At 38.4% G+C, this 24222-nt stretch overlaps 1 protein-coding gene across 1 annotated transcript; it reads right to left on the bottom strand.

Moving 5' to 3' along the window:
• Window positions 1-329: 329 nt before the first annotated feature.
• On the bottom strand, window positions 330-13418 carry LUM (lumican). The gene is made up of 3 exons (XM_042466460.1): window positions 13085-13418; window positions 6902-7814; window positions 330-1396 (listed from the first exon to the last, which is right to left on the bottom strand). Exons 2-3 carry the CDS (start codon window positions 7794-7796, stop codon window positions 1242-1244), a joined length of 1050 nt encoding a protein of 349 aa, XP_042322394.1. The 5' UTR covers window positions 7797-7814; window positions 13085-13418; the 3' UTR covers window positions 330-1241.
• Between the last annotated feature and the right edge of the window lie 10804 nt (window positions 13419-24222).

The following is a 24222-nucleotide window of genomic DNA, read 5'->3' as shown; positions in this document are numbered from 1 at the left end:
TGGTGGTGAAAAGGGTGCTCTTTTTGGTGCTTCAAAAAGGAGTGAAATTTTCCTGCATCTTTTAAAGCTGGCAAATAGCTGGATCGGGGCCATGGCATGCAGTTGCCACATCTCCGATCTGGCTCTTTCAGGGGCGGTGTCACGCTGCCCCTTTGGGGCCATCTGTTTCACCCCTGAGTCATTAGCCATATTTAAATAGATTGGTTGTAACTCTTCACCCATACCAATTTTTCACGGGCATAATTTTCATCTAATTGAAGTTTGATGCAAGATATATCATTGTGATTATTAAGATAGGTTTTGTTTTAAGAACTTTTAAAACTACAAAATACAGAAAACCATTTATTTCATGGAGTTGTAAACTTACAATAATTCAGCAAAATATAAAATAACCTCTTTGGTTTGTTTTTATCTGCAGTTACTCTTTAAAAATGCAAACTTTTTAAACAATAATTTGTACTCATGATTTTTTATTTGCTATGTTTTATTTGCTACAGTTATGTTAAATATAGCATGCAAATAAATGAATAACAATAATAGTGTACATATTTTTCTGTAAAATAATCATTTTGCTTTAAAGCCTTAAACAAACAGAACCATGACATTTTCACTGAATGAACATAAAAAGAATTGCAAAATAAAAACCTGCAAAATGTTGCTGTTTTCTCACTCCTTTGCATGAATCATATTTAACTGGGATCTTCAACTATATTTTCCTATAAATGCTATTAGTTTATATAGGTATAATAGATTGCTTTCCTGTGTAATATAACTGCAATAGTGAAACAAAATGAAATTACAAAACAGGAGAGAGGTCTGATTTGAAAGTGTGAAAATAATGTACATATATGGTCCAGCCCTAACGTACGAAATACTCCATCTAGATTAGAACATGCCTGACTTCTACAAACCTGAGTAGGACTGCACACCCACAGTGCTTTTTAAAAACCCTTTCAAACTCAGGCTGTACTTTGCTGTCTTACCAAAAAGAGTCTAAAAAATAAACATCAAAACAACTTTGTCCACAATCTATGGGACATCTTAGCTGTACAAATCTTTTGCATCACTGACTTACTAGAATATACACATTTTAAAAAAGAAAAAAGAAAAAAGATGACCAAACTTATGTTGCTTATTAACAAACACACTATGTATGATCCAAGATGATATTTTAGTTTGAAGTATTATTCTGATGTAAAGCATGACAACAGAGCTGGCCTCTGAATGAAATAAGACACAGTTTACTCCAGAGAGATATCAGCTGCCATTCGGAGACAGTTGTACATTTCTTGGGGAAGATCAGCTCTTGTCAGATTGTTTGCATCCAAACGCAGATGTCTTACTCGGGAATAGGCTAGTGCTCCAACAACCTTGCAAAAGCTGCTCACTGGGAATTCTGTAATTCAAAGATACTATTTTAGTAATAGAACATATCAACTCTCTATTTCCTATATTTGTTTGCAACTTCATGAATGCCAAAAATTAAAAAATTAAGTATTGTTTGAATGTCAGTAGAAATGATGACATTTATTTCTGTTAGATTCAAAGAGTTTTCATTGCTTTGAGTCAGATGTTATGAGTTTGTAAAGAAAAGATATTTAAGCAATTTAATGTCAGATGTTAGGTTTATAGCTCATTGGAAAGGCCAATAAAAATTGAATACAAAAGTAGATCACACTCAGAGTCCTTTCATTGTGATTCTTTTGCCAGACGTGCAGTTTAGAGTTGTAAAGAAAAGAACTCCAGGTCTTAATTGTCAATAGAATATGAAACATTGGTTGCTTTAGTTGTGGGTCCAGTGGCAAATGTGTGAGAGACTTTTGCTCCCACATTAAAAGCTACATGTTTATTGTTTAGAGATGTAAAAGCTTGGCCATGCATGGACCTGGATCCAGACATCAGTTGACATGCCTATTGATGAATGATGCAGCATCCCAGTCCACTTACTGGGAATCTGCTGGAATGGAAGCAATGAAATTCCATCTGGACAAAAGTCACTGTCTGGATTCCCTGCCACCTGTGGACACAGCTGGGCCATTTGTTCCTATGCTGGGCATGATTCCTGTAGCTACACTCCCAAGGTTTCATAAGAGGGCAGTTGGATATGATGGGTTCATAAACGACTTCTCCCTTCAAATGAAACATATACCCATGCAAAACTGTCCGCAGGTTTTGTCAAACTATACAGTAATTAATCAACCTCTCTGCACAAAAAACCAAGTAATACCATAAACCCATAATGAAACCCAAATGTGGGCTTAGTGGGCGGTGTTATTATCACACTGAACTGGTCCACAGCAGACATGTCAAGGCTGTTGGGCAGTGCACATCTTCAGTCAACCAGGGCTTCTCCTGAGTGACTAACTATTGTGCCAGCACAGGAAGCCAGTAAAAATTGTGCAGGCTTCCCAGAAGACACTATCAGCATCTAGGAAAGTGGTGCCTTGCCTCTGCTCACCCTTTCTGCTGTGGAATTTAAGATGTCTACCCAGTCATTGGGGCAGTGTTCTGTTTTAATTCTTGTTGACTGAGGATGTGCACTACTCAACAGCCCTGAGGTGTCTTTTGTGGACCAGTTCAGTGAGATAATAACACCCTCCACTAAGCCCACATTCAGTAAGGATATAAATACTAATGAGGCACTAGGGCTCATTACAAACGAGCACCCTAGCAAGGACTCAGTCCGTACTAGGGTTAGAAAGGGACGTCTCTTCTAGACGACCCTAACCCTAGTACGAACTGAGTCCGTACGAAATGGTGGCAGCCGTTCCACACGGCCGCCGCCATCTTGACGTAGCGGACGCACTGCGTCCGCATGTCACACCCGAGAAATGATGCCACGAGTGCACGCTTTGGCACTTGCGGCGGTCTTCCAGTGTGCAGGAAGGAGTGCGATTTTTGCGCTCCTTCTTTGCAGCGTCCGGGAACTGCGCCATTTGGCTTCTGTGGTTCCCGGACGCTACAACCGGTGGCAGCAGCAGACCGCCGCTTTTCGGCGGTCTGTAACCCGCCTAGATTTCCCCAGTGGTATCCCAAATAGAGTTTTGTTTGTCAGACAGATTGGAAGAGGGAAGAAGGGAGAATTGTTTCAACACATCATGGAAGTGAATTGCCCACTGCCAAGTTTGTTTTCACAATCAGAACAAAGTTTTTAACTACTTTAAAAATTCTAGAATCCTTATAGTAATAGTGGATTAAAGGGTCTGACTGAATTTAAAAGAAAATAGATTCTGTTTAAAAAAAATCTTGAAATCTCCATCCTGATACCTCACATTTAGCCCATTTGCAGTCTGGAGCATTCCCTAATTCTTGAATGAAGTAGTTTTCTATCCTAATAAAGTTTTCCTTTGAGAAAAAAGATAATGGAACCAATGTTTCATCAAAATTCTTATCAAATCTGACCTGGTTTTATTAAACTCTCTTTGGAATGCCTGTGGACCATTACTTTGTGTAGGACCATTTGAATTTGTCTTAGATTTTGCTTTGCATTATATCCACTGTATGCTCTACATGCTTCCCATGCACACACATTTTATATGGCATTAGTACAATGCTCTGTGCAACCTGGTTAGAGGTCTCTTGGTTAGCACAATATTAATTTTCTAAGCCATTTGATTAGATTTGGAAACACTTTCAGTCTTTTCTGCCAGGTAACAGACAGGCCAAAATAAAGCTGCTTCGGGTCACTTTGGAGGTATGCTGTTTAAATGACACAGACATCTTAGGAGGCCAGAAGCTGTGCCAAAGCTGCGCTCCTTTTCTTAGGACTGGAGTGTGGCTTTAGTGAGGCTTCCGGCCTCTTAGGACGCATGCAGCGTTTAAACAGCATACCTCCAAAGTGACCTGAAACAGCTTTATTTTGGCCTGTCTGTTCAGGTCCTATGTGAATTATTTATGGATATAATGTTATATTTTGGTTAAATGGCCTTTGTTAAGTTGAAGAGAAACTTCAAGGTTTCTCAATCCTCTCTTCATCTTGTTTCCCCAGTTGCTTATTCCTTCCATGGTAAACATATGTTTGACCAGGGGAGGGGTTTGCAAGTAAATTGGAGTAGGCAGATTCCATCAAAACTGATGACTCTCTACCCAAAATTTCCAATGTCTTGTGATGACACTCATTCTGAGACATAGGTATGAACTGATCATTTAGTTCAGTCATGACAAATAAATGAATAGATGTTTTTAATACAATTCAAATTAGTTTTTCTTTTCTTTTCAGCAATGTGATAGGTGGGGCCAATTTATTATTAATGTTTATTTATATAGTGCCAGACACCATCACTGGAGTAGTGCATATTAAGCCAAATGCCTCCATTATCTTCTGCAGTACCTCTGAAAATTGTCACAGGCAGTCTCACTGCATCACCAACTAAACTTTCTTCCAGGAGAATGAAATCCTATCTTTTGTTCTTGTGTATTTTCAAGTCATTTCTGTGGACCCATCATAGGTTTTTTTTTTGGGGGGGGAGCTAAGACTGTGTGACTTGAGCCAGGTCACACGGTGGGAAGAATTGAACCCTGATCTCCAGAGTCATAGTCCAGTGTTTAAACCCCCACACCACTCTGGCTTATTTCTTTCCTATCTAGGGTAGATTATATTCCCATTTCCCAAATATGGGAACCTTCTATCCATCCATTCATCCATCTATCACCCTCTACCTTGATGAGATTTAGTTTTCATCTATTGGCCATCATCCGGGCCATCATAGCTCTAAGAACTAATTCAAAACTTCTACAGCCTTTCCTGACTCAGATGGAATGAAGAGACAATGCTGGGGGTCATTCACATATTGTTAGAGATCCCTGGATTCTCCAAATGGTTTTATGTAGAAATTAAATAGCTTACAAGCCAAGATGGAACCTTTTGAGATCCTACAATATAAATGTTGCTCTCTGGTTTAGGTCTTCCAGGCGAAAGCAGAGTCTTGGGAAAACAGTGCCACCAGCTTCCATTCCATGAAGCCATCTGGATACTGTCAGTGGTAATGTATTGGAGAATGAACGTGATAGCACTCCCTTATCTTGCTCTTGAAGACATGGCTAATCTGTTTCAATGCAATATCTCAGTTTGAAGCCAGAGTGAAATATATCGTGATAATCTGCTACATCCAAAAAAGTCTACTGCTATCAAAACACTATTATCTTGAGCAGACATCCTTAAAGGTAAAGGTAAAAGTAAAGATAGTCCATTGACATGAATGCCTAGTCGTAATTGACTGTAATGGGTGGTGCTCATCTCTGTTTCTAAGCTGAAGAGCCAACATTGTCTGAGGACTGCTCTGGTGGTCATGTGGCCAGCATGACTGCACTGAATGCTGTTACGTTCCCACTTAAGTGGTACCTATTTATCTCCTTGATTTTGCATGCTTTCGAACTGCTAGGTTGGCAGAAGCTGGAACTAGTGACAGGAGCTCACCCCATCATACAGCACTTGGGCCTCAGACTGCTAACCTTTTGATCTTTCGATCATCAGAACTGGCATCTTAACCACTAAGCCACCACATCCCCATCCTTAAGCTTCTTTTAAAAATGTATTACAGGTTTTGTCTCAAAGTGATTCCCAATTAGATTTATTGTGATATCTAATTCTGGAATCATTGCTGAGAATCCTTCTAACTAGATTGAAACTTTGCAATGCAAAGTGTTTTAAAAGATGACAATAATGTTGTTAATTTGTTTTTATAAAATTCCTTAATCCATATGCTTTATACATTAGTCAGGACTAAGTGTATAGATTTTTATCCTTTGGACAAACAGTTCTTCCAAAATTAAGATGATGATGATGATGATGATGATGATGATGATGATGATGATGATGATAGTATAATAAAGGGGGATTGATCTCGCTCCACTTCTATTTGCTGCTATAAATATCAATTGAAAGTTATAAGAGCTGAACACATGCAGGAGATGGAATTCTTTGCACAGCAAATATGTTTCCTGTGTAGAAAACAGGAAAATAATGTTTTCTGTACAGAAAATATTTTCTACACAGCAGATGTCTCAGATCTACTACCTCTGAGCAGACTATTTTTATGATGCCTTAGTACAGCTTTTGTGCTTCCACCCTTGTCTTTCTGCCACCACCACCTATATTAAAATATTTGCTCCTCCAAGGGAAAACAATTTTCTCTGTGCTACTAGTTGTTTTCAAGAATTATGTAGTTTTTGAAGAAGTCTCATGTGGAGGAATGAAAGACTCCAAAAGTGATGCATGTTGAAGGTGAGTGAGGATAGGAGAGGCTATAATCTTCCATGATCCTCTCTTAATTCCTCTCACCTGTCCCCACAACCTGGTGGGATGGGGTTGCTGAGCAGGGATGCTATAATTTTACAAATTCACTTTGGGCGAAAACACACTGCAGAAATAATCCAGTTTGAGACTGCTTTAACTGCTCTAGATCAATGCTAAGGAATTCTGGGAACTGTAGTTTTGTGAGACATTTAGCCTTCTCTGCAGAGAGTTCTGGTGTTACAACAAAGTACAATTCCCAAGGATTACCCAGCACTGAGCCAGGACAGTTAAAGCAGTCTCAGACTGGATTATTTTTGCAGTATGTTTTGGACTTTAATCTCCTCCCTTTCAATGTTATGAGGAGTTGGGAGCAGCTGAGCATTCTCATTCCCTGTGTTCTGATAGCTGGTTTACAGTAATGTAAATGTCATCATCATATTCTCACTATCAGAACACAATTCAAGATCCCTTTCCATGTGATGGCATACTTAAACCAGTGTCATGAAGTACAGGATTCCAGATACTGGATTACTGGGTGCTGGATTATTAGTAAAGGAAAATTGTACAGATTTGAAATAAATCTGTATTTGTTCCTTTGCTATATTGTTAATCTCACTGTCTTGTTTGTGTTCTTTTTAATTTAAATAAATGGGAAACATTACTCACTGTTAATCTGGTTGACTTGGAGGTAGTAGTTTTCAAGGTGCTCATTTACTGTTGGGATATTCTTCAACTGATTATAGGAAAGATCCAACTCAACAAGGGTAGAAATATTGAAAACATTGCCCGGTATACCAGAATCTGTCAGTTTATTGTGAGATAGACGTAAATACTGTAGTGCTTTAAAACCCTGGAAATATTCATCGGGAATGTTGGTAATCTGATTATTGTCAAAATAGAGCATCAGTATGTTAGGAGGCAGTCCTGTAGGTAGCTTGGAAAGTTTATTGAAGCTTAGGTCAAGATAAAGGAGGGAATTTAAGCCCTTAAAAACTCCAGAAAGAACATCTCCACTGAGTTCATTGTGTTGTAAATGAATGACAGTCAGATTCACTAGTCCTTCAAGAGTATTGGGGTTGATTTTTGCAATCTTGTTATTAGTGAGCTGCAGGTCATCCAGAGTATTGGGAAGCGGTCCAACAACTTCGGTTAAGTTGTTGTAATTTATATGCAATTTTTTCAGATTCTTCAATTTGGCAAAGACTTTTCCTTTAATTTTTGAATTTTCCAGATGGTTATTATCTAGGATCAACCACTCCAGGTCTGTCACATTATCAAAAGCATTTTCTTCTATGCCTTCAAGCATATTATTCCGGACATATAGGTATTTAATTCCAGAAGGAACAATTGGGAGACTTTTCAATTTAAGATTGTCACAATACATGGCTGAGGGATAGCTTATAGGGCAGTTACATTCTGGTGCACAGACTGCTGTTGATGGCCCAAACATAGAGTGAGCATATCCATAGTCAGGCTCTGAAGGATAATATCCATCATAATCATATTGACAAAAGATGCCACTGATCAAGAAAAAGAATAAAAGAAGAGAATTCAGATGCATCTTTGCATTGAGTAGATTCTGTTGAGAGAGAGAGAGAGAAATGAAAACAGTTATTTGACTGGTCATTACAAGGGAAAGATATCTGAAGAGTGAAGATATTTGAAACTCATCTTTTGTGCTTTCTTACATGTTTGTATGTCACACATATGCTGTTCTTACATTAGGTATTAATAATTTTATCCAACTGCAATATAGTAAATAATACAGTTGACAATAAGTGTAAGCCCTTGATTCATCATGGTAATAGCTACTGGGTGTTCATAAATATTCCTAAGATCCCATTCTGGAAAGTAATGGTGTTGTCTTATAAAGCTATCTTTAATATTTTAAACTGAACTTTGATTTGAAAGTATAGTGAAATAAAATTGTTATAAACTATTAAAAGTAATAGAAGATTGGACTTGGACTCAAAATATTGGATACAAATCTCAGGTGCAAAACAAACAGGCTACCTTAAGCAGTCAGTTTTTTTAAAAGCCTAACACAATAGTTCATGCATGGTAAAATGGAATAACAGCATTAATGTTGCCCTTGATGTTGCCCTTGATGAAAAAGTGGGATACAGTGTGGTATAGCAGTGATTGTAAGAACGTCTAGGTCAGTGGTCCCCAAACTGTGCTCTCTAACGGTTTTTGGACTTCAGCTCCCAGAATCCAAGGCTATTGGTCAACATGGGGGAGGCTTTTGGGAGCTAAAGTACAAAATCTTTTAAAAGGCACAGTTTGGGGATCACTGATCTAGATGTATGTAAAATGTTGTACAGCATCTCATAACCATTACATCATATGAATTTGGCCAGTCTATTTTGACATGTATTTGCAATGTTGGGATCAGACTAAGGACATTCATATGTTAGTCATATGTGACTTCACACAACATAGAATTCAGAGACATAGCACTTTATCACACAGGGCTTCAGGCAGGGACGAGAATGGGAAAAAAGGAGCCCGGAAGGGGACGGAACGACTAGGGGATGCTTCAGATGAGGAATCAGGTGACTGTGACAGTCAAGAGTGCCTGTTATCAGCTCTGGCTGATACATCAGCTGCACCCTTTCCTGGAACAGGGTGACCTCGAAACTGTAGTACATGCACTGGTAACCTCAAGACTTGATTTTTGCAATGCGCTCTACATGGGGCTACCCTTGTGCCTAGTCCGGAAACTCCAGTTGGTATAGAATATGGCAGCCAGGTTGGTCACAGGAACAGCAAGGAGTGACCATATAACACCAATATTCAAGTCACTCCACTGGCTGCCTATCAGTTTCTGGGCACAGTACAAGGTGTTGGTTATCACCTTTAAAGCCTTACATGGCTTGGGCCTAACCTATCTAAGGGATCGCCTGCTTCCATATAATCCGCCCCGTACACTCAGATCCTCTGGGAGGAATTTATTACAGCCCTTAAAGACCAGGTTGATGGGGACTTCGCAGAGGACATTTTCTGCAGCCCCTCCCATCTTATAGAATGGCCTGCCGGATGAGATCCATCAAATTACCAATCTAGAGATCTTTAAAAAAAAACCATTAAGAGGGATCTCTTCCAGCAGGCCTTCCCGGAATAAAATACTTGGCCACGAATTAGACTTCTCATCTAGTGAACTCTGCCCATGATGATTATTACTTGTATTAGTCGGCTTTTAATTTGTAGTTTTTAATATTATACTGTTTAATCTTTTTTTAAGGGGGGCACTATGTATATATGGATGTATTTTAACTTGTTGTACGCCGCTTTGATTGCCTGGCAAAAAGCGGGACAGACATAAAAAAATTATTTATTATTATTTTATTATTTACTGCACACAAGGAAGTCCCTCACTCATCCCATTCCCTGCCCTTCTCTTCCTAATCCACTGTTTTGAACAGTTCTCAAAAATCGCCCCCTCTGGAATGGAACAGATGGGGAATGGAACAGAATGAGTGTGGGACTTTGCGTGTAGTAAAATGTGTGTCCCACTTATTCCACGCTCTTTCCTGGACCCTTCTGTTCTGTTCTAGTCCCTGCCTGGAGCCCATGGTGCAAGGAAGTTCATAGCCATGGCACTTTACAGACCGCCCCAAAAGGGCGGTCTGCTGGCGCCTCCATTTCCGCTGCTAGGAAGCCTCAACCTCCAAACGGAGAGGGTTCCTGGTTGCGGCTTCTTTTTGTGGCGCAGTAATGATGCCGCAAGGCACCAATAGTGCACTTGCACCGTCATTTCTGCACCGTGACGTGTGGATGTTTGGCGGCACTCATGTAGAAAGGGTGCCACCATTTTGTATGTGCTCGGCATGTACTAGGGTTAGGGCATCTGGAAGGGACGCCCTTTCGTAACCCTAGTACATGCTGAGCACGTACTTTTTGACCATGCGGAACGTGCCCATGTTAGTCTGGAATACCAGCATGTAAAGAGATCTTGTAGCACCTTTGAGACTGAAGGGCTGTATATACAGTCCCTAAGGGGTGGCGGGATGCCCCAGATTTTCTAGCTGGATCAGGGCTGTGGCAACCTCATGCCATGGCACTGATCCAGCCTTTCGAGGGTGCAAAAAACGGCTCTTTGTGCCCTCTTGAAAGGTCACCATAGGAACATTGCTGCGGCTATGCGGTGCTCCTTCAGTGCTGCATTGTATGGATGCAGTGCCAGAGAAACACCATGATGCTGCGTGCCGCTTGGAGCAGCGCACAGCATCAGGGCACCCGGGGGGTGTTGGGGGAATAATTTTCTGTCCCTGTGTTCCTCCATTGGCTGAATGAACAATAAAATGCCAATAAATCAATAAATGTAACTAATCAAATTCAAACTGGAGGACAAAAGTGCATTTACATGGTTATTCTTAGATGTTAAAGTAGAGGGGACTGGGGCTTATTTAATGGAGGAGTGCCACTGCTGGTGGCTCTCAGGAGACTCAAAACACTTTTTTTTTGTCAAAAAAGGAGTTTGGTCTGGGAAAGGCATAGGTGAAGGCTCATAAAAGCATCCTTGGGAAGACACTTGTAGTTCCCAGCATTATGGTCTCACTACTCTTACTTTAAATCATTATAAATAGGATGAATATGCATTAAATTATTTATGACAAATGAGGTACTCTGTGTGTGTGTGTGGGGGGGGGTCAAATTGGATACTGGATATTAAAGGGAATGTGTATTCCCTGCATTGAACCTATCTTTTTCATCCCATAATGGGTTTTCCTCAAAAGTGCATGTCTCAGCAATCAGACTTGCACCTTAAGTCTGCAATAACTTTATAGTGACCAATCCCAAAACAAAGCATATTGAATGCCAAATACTGAGGCAAGTAAATGCATGTGTTATGACAAAAAGTAATCTATCATCACTTGGGGGACAATATCATGTAATAAAATGCTAAATGCATTATCCTGTCTGACATTAGTTTTTAATTTTTCTAGTTGCATACTGAAGTACATTGTTACTGTTCTCTGTTGACAAGGTTTTATTTTAGAAGAGATGCCTGGCAGGAATAAGAAAGATATGTTGTCATGGAAATTGTATCCATGCAACCTAATCCTTGAAGTGCAGCTACTACATCTGCATTGGATTTGAATGGTCTTAATAATGTTGCATAGCTTCATGCAGTGATCATTTATTTATCATTGATATATTCCTTGCCTAGCTACATCATAATAGAGGAAAAGTATAAAATGTGTAATAAGTAATCATTTTAGTATTTAATAGATTAAAATGCCAAAAAAGGCCAAAAGCTATTGTTTGTAATAATTACTAGAGTTCCTCCCTTCCCCTGGTAGTGAAACACTATGATCTCACCATCTTGGATTAATTATTATACATCATTTCTGGCAACAAAACATGTGAATGCACTTTAAGTTAATTGTAGCAATGGGATTTAATGTGAACATATGTCCATGCATACTTTTTGGGTGGAGAAAATTACAGTGAAAATGAAAATCTGAAATCTGAAAATGTTAAGCCTATGCTGATCACTAAGTTTTTTGATGGAATACTTTGACGGAAACTACAGGCCATTTGGTGCCTTGAAAAACTTTTGATAGGATAGAAGTGAAAAAGGGGGAGACATATGGATCAGATTGTTTTTATACAATTTAACTCCCACTGATTTCAGTCAAACTGATCTGTACTCTAAATGTGTTTATATGTGAACACACTGTACCAACTGTAAATAATGGCTTTGAGCTGTATTTCTTATAAATTAATAATAAATAGGACAAAGTAAAGTTAAAAGCTTTCCTTAAATGGTAATTCAACCAAACACTCTTTTTAAACCACTGAAAATCAGGAATAAGGCCTCATTTGGAATGTCACACCTTGGCCTTCTAAATGATTCTATGACATTTGAACAGTGTTTGGTATACATCAGACAGCTTGTATTTCTGAAATAACTGGTTAACTGTAAATTATAAGTAAGCATTGTAGCACTTTCTTAAAAGAAAACATGGAAAAATTTAGTACTGAAATATTTGTAATAAATATATTTGGTAATGTTAATATAATTTATTGTTCCAGCATTAATGGAGTGTTAATAAAATACTGAACAAGATATAATAAAAGCCACACACACACACACACACACACACACACACACACACACACGGTATGTGCAAACATAACAGCCAGAATTTAAAAAGAAAAGGTGTAATATAACTATTTAGTGGCTTGTCAGTTAACTTATATTGTACTTATGACACTACTTTGACACAAATGTTTGAAAACATTAATCCAGAAATCTGCTTAAAAGTTTCATGCAAGCAGTACAGTATATCCTAGCAATTTTATCCAGATGTAAAAATCTTTTAAACACAATTTGTGAGCAAGTAACACATCTTTGTTTACTTTTAGTTTAAAAAGTTGCTTTGTGAAAACATCTGTACAGTTCTATAGAAGAGGCAAATTAGACACATGAAAATTACTATATTAGTTGTTTGATACTCTTCATTAATGTGTTACAATGCTATCCTTATAATGAAATCAAAGGTGTCTTTGTTTTTCAAGTGCAATTTTACAACACAACAAATTTGTTAATCTGAAATAATTCATCTAGGACTGTAGGAATCAGCCTTTGGAGGAGAAGAAAATTACATTTCTCAAGACTTGGCCATTTATATGCAGTGACCCTTCTGGAAGCCAACATGTTCTGTGAAGAAATGCAACAACCACCCACAAAACATGTGGAACATTTGAAAACAAACCATGAAGGCAAATGTACAAAATCAAGTGTGTCCAGTTTGCAAATTGGCAAAGTTTTGACATGCTCTCATTACCGCTTCCCTCGGCTGGTTGATTGTTAGTGTTAAAGCATGAGAGAACACTTACCTTTCTGATGTGAAGTTGCTTGCTTTAATTCCCAGAGCAGATTCAGTAAGGGACTGGGTCGACCAATATATGCTATAAACAGTGTCAGAAGGTAACTGCCTGCCAGATCCTCTGTGAAACATGGGCTGGAGATGGGGGAGATCCTGGTCACGCTGTTTTCTGAAGCTGCTATGTCATCATGGTGGTGTGGTATGTAAAACTGCTGTTGTCTAATGAAATGCAGGTGGGCACATGGAATGGTCAAGGACAACCCATCTGTGTCTCCTAGTGGAACTGGAAGGAGATAACCCCTCAGAGCAACCTGAGTGAATTCAGGCTGTCTACCACAGTACGAACAACAGAATGCTAAAGAGAAGAAACAATTTTAAATATTGCAGAAATTGCAAACAGACTTTGCATTTCCCCCAGCTCATTTAATAGATTTCAGCAAAAAGCTAACAAATAACTCTCAAACCTCAGTGTAGCCACAAAACTTAAGCCAAATGACTCACTGGCTGCTTCTTGTACTTCTTTCTCTTAAGTTATATACATAGTAACTTCATAAAAGCCTCTGCAGTGGAAAATAGCCTCAAATGATGAGACCACATAAGGTTTTTCCTTCACTAAACTATTTTGTAAATATAATCTTCCACAAAGAAAAGGAGAGACTGGATATGAAACAAGCAAATAATAGTATCCTTTTTAAAAAATTAACCTAAATGTTTCTACCATAAAAATGATGAATTAAAAAACATATAATTCAAAAGGCAGAAATAAGCAGCTGGTAACCTTGGAAGTACACGAGCTCTGGTTGCTTTCAGGGCTTAAAGACTTTCTGAATCTGGAACTAATCAACTGTATGTTGTCTGTTTCTAATTTCATGAATGTTCTTCAAGAATGCATCTTAAAGCATGGAAAAGAATGTTGTTGAAACAAACCACTGCCAAAAATCATATAATAAAAATAGTAAGAAAAAAATGATTAGCAAAGCTGTAAGCATTTATTCTGGTTCTAATATGTCTACAAAACTATCCTTGTGTCCTGGGATATAGTGGTCATTTAAAGACTCATTATCACACTTGGTAAGTGACAGGGAGGAAAATAAAAGGGGAGGAAGAGTACACTCGTCCTGCCACATTCCTTGCAGTTAGGGGCACAGTACCCTCATGAATAATAACAACAACACCCCCCCCCCATGGTTTTACCTGAGAGATTGCCTCTCTAGGAATCTCTAGGTCCTCCAGTGCAACAATGGTCAACATCTGCCAGACATTGACCATAGAATTGTGCTGGAGGAGCTACAAATGCCTAGTGGAGTGTTCTCTCTAGAAATCTCTAGGTCTTTCACTGCGACATTTGGTTAAAGTTGACCACAGAGTTGTGCTGAAAGACCTAAATATTCCTAGAGAGAACATATCAATAAAATCCATGAATAATCAAATCTGCAAATGTGGAGGGATAAGTGTAGTTATTCAGGGTAATCTAGAAAGACACTGGCCCCTAAAAAGGGAGGTGGGGGGAACTCAGTAGAAATAGCAGTACATTTCTATATTGCTCATCTGTGCACTTGAGCACTCCCTAAGCGGTTTACAAAGTGTAAGCTAATTGCCCCCAACAATCTGGGTACTCATTTTAGTATTCAAGCCTCAGTTGAGCTTAAGCCCCTGGGCTGGTATTGAACTCTCAACCATATGGTTTGTGAGTAAGCAGCTGCAGTACAGGCATTTAACTCTGCACCACCAGGGCTCTACTCAAGCCCCTTTGATACTAGTATGAAGGGTTTTTTTGAGGGGGGAGGCTGAGTTCCCTCTTAAATGATCCAGCAAAATTGGACAGCCAAAACTCCTGTGTTGTTCAACCTGATCAGAAATTGTCAAATCAGAAGTTGTACTATTACCATTATTTTGCTATTGCTTTAATGGTACTCAGGTTATTACCACTTTTTGTTGGAGTAAAATGACAATGACTATTGTTTTAATGCATTGTGTTGTTTTGATTGTTTGTGGGGGGGAACTTAAGGGCAAATAGTCAAAGTTAGTAATGAATTGCTATCTGTACTGAGCCCTATCACCTTAAAAACAGTACCAGCAGCCCTGTGGAAAAAACATAGATTATTTTGATGCAACAGTTTAAAAAGGTGAATGTGTTGCAGATATGATATGCATGTTTTTGCATGCAAAATACATAGGAAAACTAAGTAAGGACCAAACAAAAACTGCCCACAGATAGAACCCAATTTTATCCTCTGCATAATCCCAAATCAATTGGTGTGAGCAACCCCACTGAAAACATTACTCTTTGTGCTTACTGAGAACAGTAAAAAGCCTAATTCAGTCCACTACTTCCCTACTCATATTGTTTGCTTAAATACAGAGAAGCAGATCAAGGCCCCAAAATGCATCCTCCTTGTGCTGTTTTCTCGTCCATGGCCATTGATTTGGTCAGTGAAGCTATAACATAGCTTTTGTATAATTGTAGCAGGATGGACATTGGCAATCCATCATCCATGGCATTGTTCATGTAAATCCTGTCCTCACTGGCTTTGTGTAGCAGAATCAGAATCATTTATGCATATGAGGCAAATCAGTATCCTCAGACATCCTGGCTCCCTGCAACATTAATCCTAAATGCTAATGGATGCTTTCTTTGGATCAGGGATGGTTAACATGATGCTTATGGGATGCATGGGTACTTGCCCGTTTTGCATCCCCTGACCCTTCCAAAATGCCCCCATTATGGAGAAGATAAACAATCACTACCACTGCCACAACAGAAAACAGTTCTAGAGGCATCTAGCAGCAGTGATTCTCTTAAAACAGGGCACACTAGGACTGATAGCATGAAAACTGGAGACTGCCTGTTGTTGTTATTGTGTGTCTTCATTTCTAGCTTGTGGTGACCCTAAAGCAAACGTATCACAGGAATTTTTGTGGCTGAGAGTCATGTAAGTGGGTTTCCATGGCTGAAACAGAAATAGAAACCTGATCTAAAGAGTCATAGTCCAACACTCAAACCATTACAACATGCTGCTGGCTGTTGTTGGAAAAAGCCCCTGTATCTTCAATGGTTGTGTAGAAGAAGGAATTTCAGTAGGTGTTGTTTGTCATGAGTTAAGGACAAGCCACACCTGCTGAAATTTCCTTTTTTTTTTTTTTACACAATTGTAAAAGAGCCCTTTCCAGTTTTTATGCTGGCACCCTTCCCTGTGCTTTGTTTTTGTCCCCCCAAAGAGGTTTCACAAAACATAGAACCTTTTGCTTCTGATGGATGGTGCAGCACCTGGCAGTTTCTGAAGAGGGAATTGACCCCTGGAGTCCTAGAACTTGCCCACCCCTGCCTTAAAACTATGGGTAAATATTCTGACCCTTCACATGTTCAGAATGTTTTCATGTAGTTCTAACAGCCGTCAAAATTTGCTAGGCAGCACTGATCATGGATGAAAATAGGTGAAATATCCAGAAAGTAAGTAAAAAGTGTAATGCCCACCCTACTGTCAAATGCATAGAATTTTGTGATGGTCTGAAGATAGATAGTGAGAGGAAAGTGGGGGTGGGGAGTGACCTGAAAGGTTTTGGTATTTCTATTAAATAGGCTATACTACAAAGACAGGGTAAGTACCTTTAAAATAAATGGGATTTGTTTGGGCAATGCATAACACTTTCAGCTATTACTCATGAAATGTCTGTAGAAACATTCAACACTACATGTACAATACAGGAATATGGAACTATTGTATTAAGTGTTTAAAAATGTTGGCTGAACTTGTCTCTTAACAAATACTTTCATAAAACCCTCTTACTTTTTACAGCAATAAGGTAAATCTAATTCATATAGAATGAGTTCCATGAAACACAATCTCTCTGCAGTAGTTCAAGACATTCATTATTTCTAACGAGAACGCTTGCAGCCTCTCTTATTTGCCTTACATCCATACTGTGCTTGTACTTCAAGTGGAAAGTATTAGGACATATCACTGGAACATTAGATAATTTGTGGTGATCTTGGATTTGTTTCTTATTCCTAAAAAGGAAATGGCAGCTATGGAGATTTACAAAGCAGTAGTCCTGGTACAAGCTTTTAACGGCCGCAGGAATGTTTATCTAATCTTTATTTCTTTATTTCTTTCAACTGGAATTCAGAAGAATTCCTTACTGCATTTTGTTCCTTCCTTCTTGAAAATGTTTAGAACTCAAGAGCACTACTCAGTTTCTTATTGTTTCTTAATGCCTAGTTCCACAATATTTAAAGGATAAATTCCCTTTTGTAACTTACAGTTGAGAAAATTAATGTAAAGGAAGATATAAATTCAGTGAACATAGTATGATTTTTAGACACAGATATAATTTTTATGTGATAGATGCAGAAAAATTAGGGAGTGATTGAGTCTGTCCTCCAAATGTGTAAATCTACATGCATAGTAATGCCAAGCTTCATGGTGGGGGATTGATGTTTAATGTCAGAGGGTTGAAATGTTCACCAGATTTATTACTTGATGAATTAAAGGATAATTGTGTATGCTTTACCTGCGTTAACTGGCTCACCATACCTTATGATAAAAATGAGATCAGGATTTTAATGGGCATATTTTTTGTGTGTCAATAATGAACTCATTATCTTGTGAAAAGAAAAGCCAATGTTCTTCTCTGTACTTCAAATTTAAAGGGAGGAAACATATGTTATGGGGGGTGTGTGTGTGGGAGAATAGGCATACTTCTTTATTTTTAGTTTAGTTGTGTGATCAGTGCAGATTTATATTACCTGGAAGTCTGTCAATTATGTAAAAATCAATAGAGATAACTTTTAGCTTTTTTAAAAAAATGATTTGGAATCATAAATATTTTATAAGCTTTAGTATCTAAGATGTAAAAGAATTGAATATCTATATCTATTATTTTACAGTTTTGGAGTTTACAGTGTGTTACATCAAACATAGAGCATTTAATATACTTATGAAGGACCTGAAATGTAATTAAAGAACTTTATGAATCCCAAACAAGTTATGGACAGCTGTTTAACCTATAGTTTGCCATATAAAAGTGTCAACTACAGTTTATCTTTACTTATAGAAAAAGAGGTATACGTGAGGGAGGGAGGGAAAATGGAGATTACTTTTTTCTCCTTGCTACTTATTAATTTTTTGCTGAAACAATTATCGATAATGGTATAATTCAATGGCATCACTAGGGTTGGTGTCACCCGGTGCTGTAACTCAAGGTGTCACCCCCTATTTCTAAAAGAAGTATTAGAGGGCAAGGAGGCAAGCAACAGTATCTGTCGCAATTGCATTACTCACTTGGACTTGGAAATTCTCTTACTTAGGACTTTATCACACCAAACCGCGAAGCTGCTACAACTATGTTAGTGTAGAAAATGCAAACATACCAATTTGGGGACAGTCATTTTTGTACAGCTCTTCAAAAGTGCCATGGTGCAGTTATAGTCCCGAGCCCTGATTTCTGGCAGAGTAGCCATAACATTAAAGGTTTAGTGGCAGATGGCTTGAAACTATCTTTTAAAAACACTAAAGTTCTTATTATGTCTTGTCACAGTGTGAACCATTTGGATGTTAAAAATGTCTACTAATGATATTTAACTTATTCTCATGTATTAAATACTGAAGAATGAAATCATCTCACAATATGATTTATTTTACTCCCTTTCCCGCAGTTTGGAACTCATGGCAGGTTACAAAAAAAAAAAATGTGAGAGGCAAATTAATTTTAGAAGAGAGTTAAGTATAAAATGTTATATTGATGTATCTTATAATGTATCAGTATAATTGAAAAGTTAGAAATCATTGTAGATATTAGACAGAGTACATGTAATACATACAAGAACAGTTAGGCAGGTAGTCAATGGACGTGAAATATTTGTTTTGTAGGTGAATGATTATGTTTTGTTAATTGTTTTAGGTTGTATCATATATTGCTTTGCCATTTTTTTGTTTTTTTAATGTTGTTATTTGTTTAACTATTGTTAATTATTTCCTGTTTATTTTTAATATATTGATTGAATGTTGGTTTTAAATACTTGTTATTGACATAAACTACAGTGGACCCTTCCAAGATCGCCCATGGATAACAAAATCCGTGTATGCTCAAGTCCCATTAAATACAATGGCAGAGCAAAATGGTGTCCCTCATTAAAAATGGAAAATCAAGGTTTGATATTTGAAATTTATACTTTTTTTTTGAACATTTTCAAACCGTGGATGCTTGAATTGGTGTATAAAAATTTCGTGTATAAGAAGAGCCAACTGTATAAATTTTTTATTATGGGATTTTATCCTTTTATGAAATGCCTGTATGGTTGTAATTGTCTGTACACTGCTTTGATCTGTGGAAAAGCGGTATATAAATAAATTATTATTATTATTATTATTATTATTATTATTATTATTATTATTATTATTATTATTATTATTATTACATAAGATAAAATATCACAAAATATAAAAGCTAAAAAGTGATTCCAGCTCCATGTTATTTGGATGAAGCCTACTATCTGGACCCATTTCAAAGTGGCTTCAGGGCGGGATACAGAGTTGAGACTGTCATGGTCGCTTTAGTCGATAATCTCCATCTGGGTATTGACAGGGGAAGTGTGACCATGTTGGTGCTCTTGGACATCTCAGTGGCATTCAATACCATAGACCAAGGTATCCTTCTGGGACACCTGAGAGAATTAGGTATTGGAGGCACTGCAATGCAGTGGTAGATTCCAGATGGTGAAGCTGGGGGACAGCTGCTCTTCTAAAAGAGAGCTGAATCTGGCATCCCTCAAGGCACCATTCTGTCACATTTATATGAAGCCGCTGGGTGAGATCATCCAGAGACATGGGGTGTGGTGTCATCAGTACGCTGAAGACACCCAAATCTATTTCTCTATGAAGATTTTCAGACCTGGCTGAAACGTTCCTGAACGGAGCCAAGAACATCTTTAAAAGGGCCAGGAGGAGGCAGTGTTTGAAAGCCTGAAGCACTTACCCCATTGCCATGGAAACGTTTTTCCCTGCTAGTGCTTCTGAATCATTCCAGGGGAGTGAGTTTTCTATAGACGCAGCTTTTGTGTCTATAGAAAACTCACTCCCCTGGAACGATTCAGGCACGCTAAGAGGCAGAAACGTTTCTATGGCAATGGGAGAAGCAATTCAGGATTCAAACACTGCCTCCTCCTGGCCCTTTTAAAGACGTTCCTGGCTCCTTTCAGGAACATTTCAGCCAGGTCTGAAAATCTTCTATGTCTCCGACTGCTGCAGTGACTAAGGATGGCATCTCTCCTCTGAATGCCTGTCTTAATGTGGTAATGGACTGGATGAGGGACAACAAACTCAAATTGAATCCAGATAAAACAGAGGTACTCGCAGTAGGTACCCCTAGTCTGGGGACAGAGATTTGCCAACCAGACCTGGACGGGGTCATTATGGGTAAATATTCTGACCAGCTTCAGGGTGCAATACAAGGTATTGGTTATCATCTTTAAAGCTCTACATGGCTCAGGCCCAAGTTACTTGCTGGAATGCCTCTCCCTACACAATCCGCCCCACACACTCAGAACATCTAGGAAGTATTTATTGGAATATCATAATACTAGGTTAATGACAACTTCCCATAGGGCATTCACTGCTGTGGCTCGGAAATTGTGGACTGACCTACTGGAAGAGTTCCGTCTTATTACCACCTTAGATGACTTTAAGAAGACACTTCCAGCGGGCTTATCTATCGGATTCTATATAAGAGATCATGACGAAATGCTCCACTCCTGACTACGATTGTTTGATTATCCGATGACTTTGCCATTTTATAGAACTAATAGGAATGTTTGTATTTTAGTATTAGTATTTTATTGATTATATTTTGTATTTGTGTTGTATTATTTTACTGATATAATCCCGCATCAATCCATGAGAGAGGCAGGAAATATAAATAAAAACTATTATTATTATTATTATTATCATCATCATCATCATCATCATCATCATCATCATCATCAAATAGAAAATCCAGCACACTGTACAAAGTGCATCGCACCTAAACCATCAGTTCTCAAAGCTCTGCCATTACAGAAAACTGTTTATAGAAAGAAAGTAAGGAGAGTTCCAGTGTAACCTCTTTGGGAAGGGAGTCTTCTGGGCGAGGGAGATCTTAACTGAAGCAGATGCTGGAACATGGAGACTGTCACCAAGAGCCAGGTCTTGCTAAGCCTGGCCGCTGGGTCCAGGATTAACTTACCAGAAATAACTGTAGACACCAGAGTCATCTAGCCAGATCCATATACCCAGTCTGGAAGTGACTTCCCCTTCACTTCTGTCCAGTTGCAAGCCAGCCAACCTCAAATCTAGCAGCTACTGGAGTCTGGCCACAGTATCACCCTGCTCTTGATACATGCCAAACTCAGGGGGAAATGAAGGGAACAAACTCCATGGCCTATGTGAAACTGCCAAAGGTTAATAAAAATGTGATAATAGCTATATGGTGACATAATTTTATTATGTCAGCTAGCGCAGCAGAATGAACATCTCACTAGCAGCACTTGGAAGGAGAATAACAGAATAACTTAATACCAGATTTGGGTATAAATGTCTCCATATGCACCATAAACTACAACTCCGAGCGTTCTTAGTTTTGTGTGTAAACTTTGTGTGTGCGTGTGTGTTTTTAAAATAAAATGAAAAATTAACATCATTTAGATAACAAGCACTCCTGACCGTCACATTTACCTGATTAGTCATCTGGAGCAACGAGTCTAGGAGCATCCCCAGACTACGAACACAGTCTTTTGAGGAGAGTGTGACCCCATCTAGGACCGGTGGTTGTATCCCAATACCTGGGATAGGGACCCCTATTGTGAGTACCTCCATTTTGTCTGGATTCAGTTTTAGTCTGTTTTTCCTCATCCAGTCCATTACTGCTTTAAGACATTTATAGAGAGGAGAGATGCTATCTGTAGTCATAGCTGCAGACCGAGACTTGGAGAAGTATATCTGGGTGTCATCAGCATACTGATAACACTCCGCCCCATGTCTCCGGATGATCTCTCCAAAGCAGTTTATTATATATATATATATATATATTGAATAGCATTGGGGATGCCAAGGATGGTGCTTTGAGGGAAACCACAATTAAGCTCTCTTTTGCAGAGTGACTGTCCCTGAGCATCACCCTCTGGAACCTGCCTGAGAGAAAGGAACAGAACCATTGCAATGCATTGCCCCCAATTCCTAGCTCTCTTAGATGTTCCAGCAAGATATAAATATAATAATAAAATCTTTATTTCTATACCGCTTTTCCTGGGATCAAAGCGGTTTACAAATTCAAAGCATCTATACAGCACAGGGTTTACAATATAATATAAAATATTATACAATACAATACAAAATACAATCAGAAGTACATTAGGTTAAATTAGGTTTTTAACTGTTAACTGCTTTATTGGTTTATTGTAATATATAATATGTAATATGTAATATTGTAATATGATATTGTGTATGTTGGGGTATTGGGTTTGTTGTTCTTATTGTTCTATTTACTTGTTGTACACCGCTGTGATCTTTGGAATAGCGGTATAGAAGTAAATTATATTATTATTATTATTATTATTATTATTAAAACATCATATATTGTGATTGATCATGTCAAAAGCCGATGAGAGGTCTAAAAGCACTAAGGGGGTCACACTTCCCCTGTCGATGCGTAGATGAAGGTCATCAGCTAAGGCAACCTGGGCAGTCTCATGTACGTGCGTGCATGTGCACTATAATGAGCCAAAGGGGGCTGGTTATTAGCCACTCAGCAAATTCTAGCAGAGCAGCCTGGGTTAGGTAGGTCTTACCTGATGCAGATGCTGGAACATGGAGACTGTCACCAAGAGCCAGGTCTTGCTAAACCTGGCGGCTGGGTCCAGGAGAAACTTATCATAAATAATTGCAGACACCAGAATCATCTAGCCGGATCCATAGACCCAATCTGGAAGTGACTTCCCCTTCCCCTCTATTTAGTTGCAAGTCAGCCAACCTCAAATCTAGCAGCTACTGGAGGAGGTGAGTATCACCCTGTTCCTGATACATGCCCGAAGTCAGGGAGAATTGGAGGGGACAAACTCCATGGCCTATGTGAAACTGCCAAACCTTAATAAAAATGTGGTAACAGCCACATGATGACATAATTTTGTTATGTCAGCTAGCACAGCAGAATGCATCTCCCCCTAGCAGGACTTGGAAAGAGAATAACAAAATAACTTAATAGCAGCTTTGGTTATAAATGTCTCCATATGCATCATAAACTACAACTCTGAACCTTCTTAGTTTTGTGTGTAAACTTTGTTTTTGTTTTTTTTAAATTAAAAATTAACATCATTTAGGCAAGTTTTGTTTGCTTGTTTTTGTTCTTTCCATTTTTGTCATGTTTTCCCCCAAACTCAAGTTCTGGCTGTTTTTCTTGAAGAAGACATTAATTCACACACTCTTTTAAAATGAAGTTAGTATGTTTAACATGTTAGTTAATGTCAGAGCTCCAGGGACAGACCTTATAGTTAGAAGGTAGAAACTTTTCATTTCTATTTTTAAATGTTATGACCTGTACACAATTTAGTTATTGTTATCCATGAACTGTTGTAGGTTACTGCACCATAAAATCATCCCATCCACCCACTCATCCATCTCTTTCCTATTTTCCATGGCCTGCTCTTGAAGACCTCCTCTAAAACATCACTTCTTCTTGCCTATTCCACTAGTTCTCCTGACTACCCTGATTCCCTACTACATATATTCCATTGATATTTTGAATAGCAAAACTCTGGGCTAAGTGGGACCAATATGAATGAAACATCAATCTTAAATTTTTAATTAAAAACAACAGCTGTTAGTAGAAATTATGTATGCACATTCATCTTCTCTAATGGGTCAAACTGCATTCTGGAGCAGAAGTCTTCATTGACTTTTTTAAAAAAAAATGTAAAAAGGGAGAGGTTTATTCCCTCCAATTTACTTATTACTTTAGGACAGATCCAAATGCCTCCACAGATTTTTTTTTTCTTAAAAAAAACCCCAAATACAAAGAAACAGGAGATTGTTGTCCCTTCTTGTCTCAATTCTCATTGGTAATCTCTGTCCAAAATATAGAGTCTGGACTCCTGTATAATCTGTCTCTTTTTAACTGATT

Source organism: Sceloporus undulatus, chromosome 5 (genome assembly GCF_019175285.1).
Source record: "Sceloporus undulatus isolate JIND9_A2432 ecotype Alabama chromosome 5, SceUnd_v1.1, whole genome shotgun sequence".
Classification (NCBI taxonomy): Eukaryota; Metazoa; Chordata; class Lepidosauria; order Squamata; family Phrynosomatidae; genus Sceloporus; species Sceloporus undulatus.
Note: the sequence above shows the minus strand (reverse complement) of the source record. Positions and strands in the feature narration are given on the sequence as shown.

What these genes read in the sequence shown, in the direction of transcription:
- LUM (XM_042466460.1), bottom strand. Translation starts at nt 7,796, where the DNA reads ATGCATCTGAATTCTCTTCTTTTATTCTTTTTCTTGATCAGTGGCATC. An exon ending in CCAAGTCAACCAGATTAACA is followed by an intron (nt 1,397 to 6,901) that starts GTGAGTAATGTT and finishes TTTGAATTACAG; the next exon opens with AATTCCCAGTGAGCAGCTTT.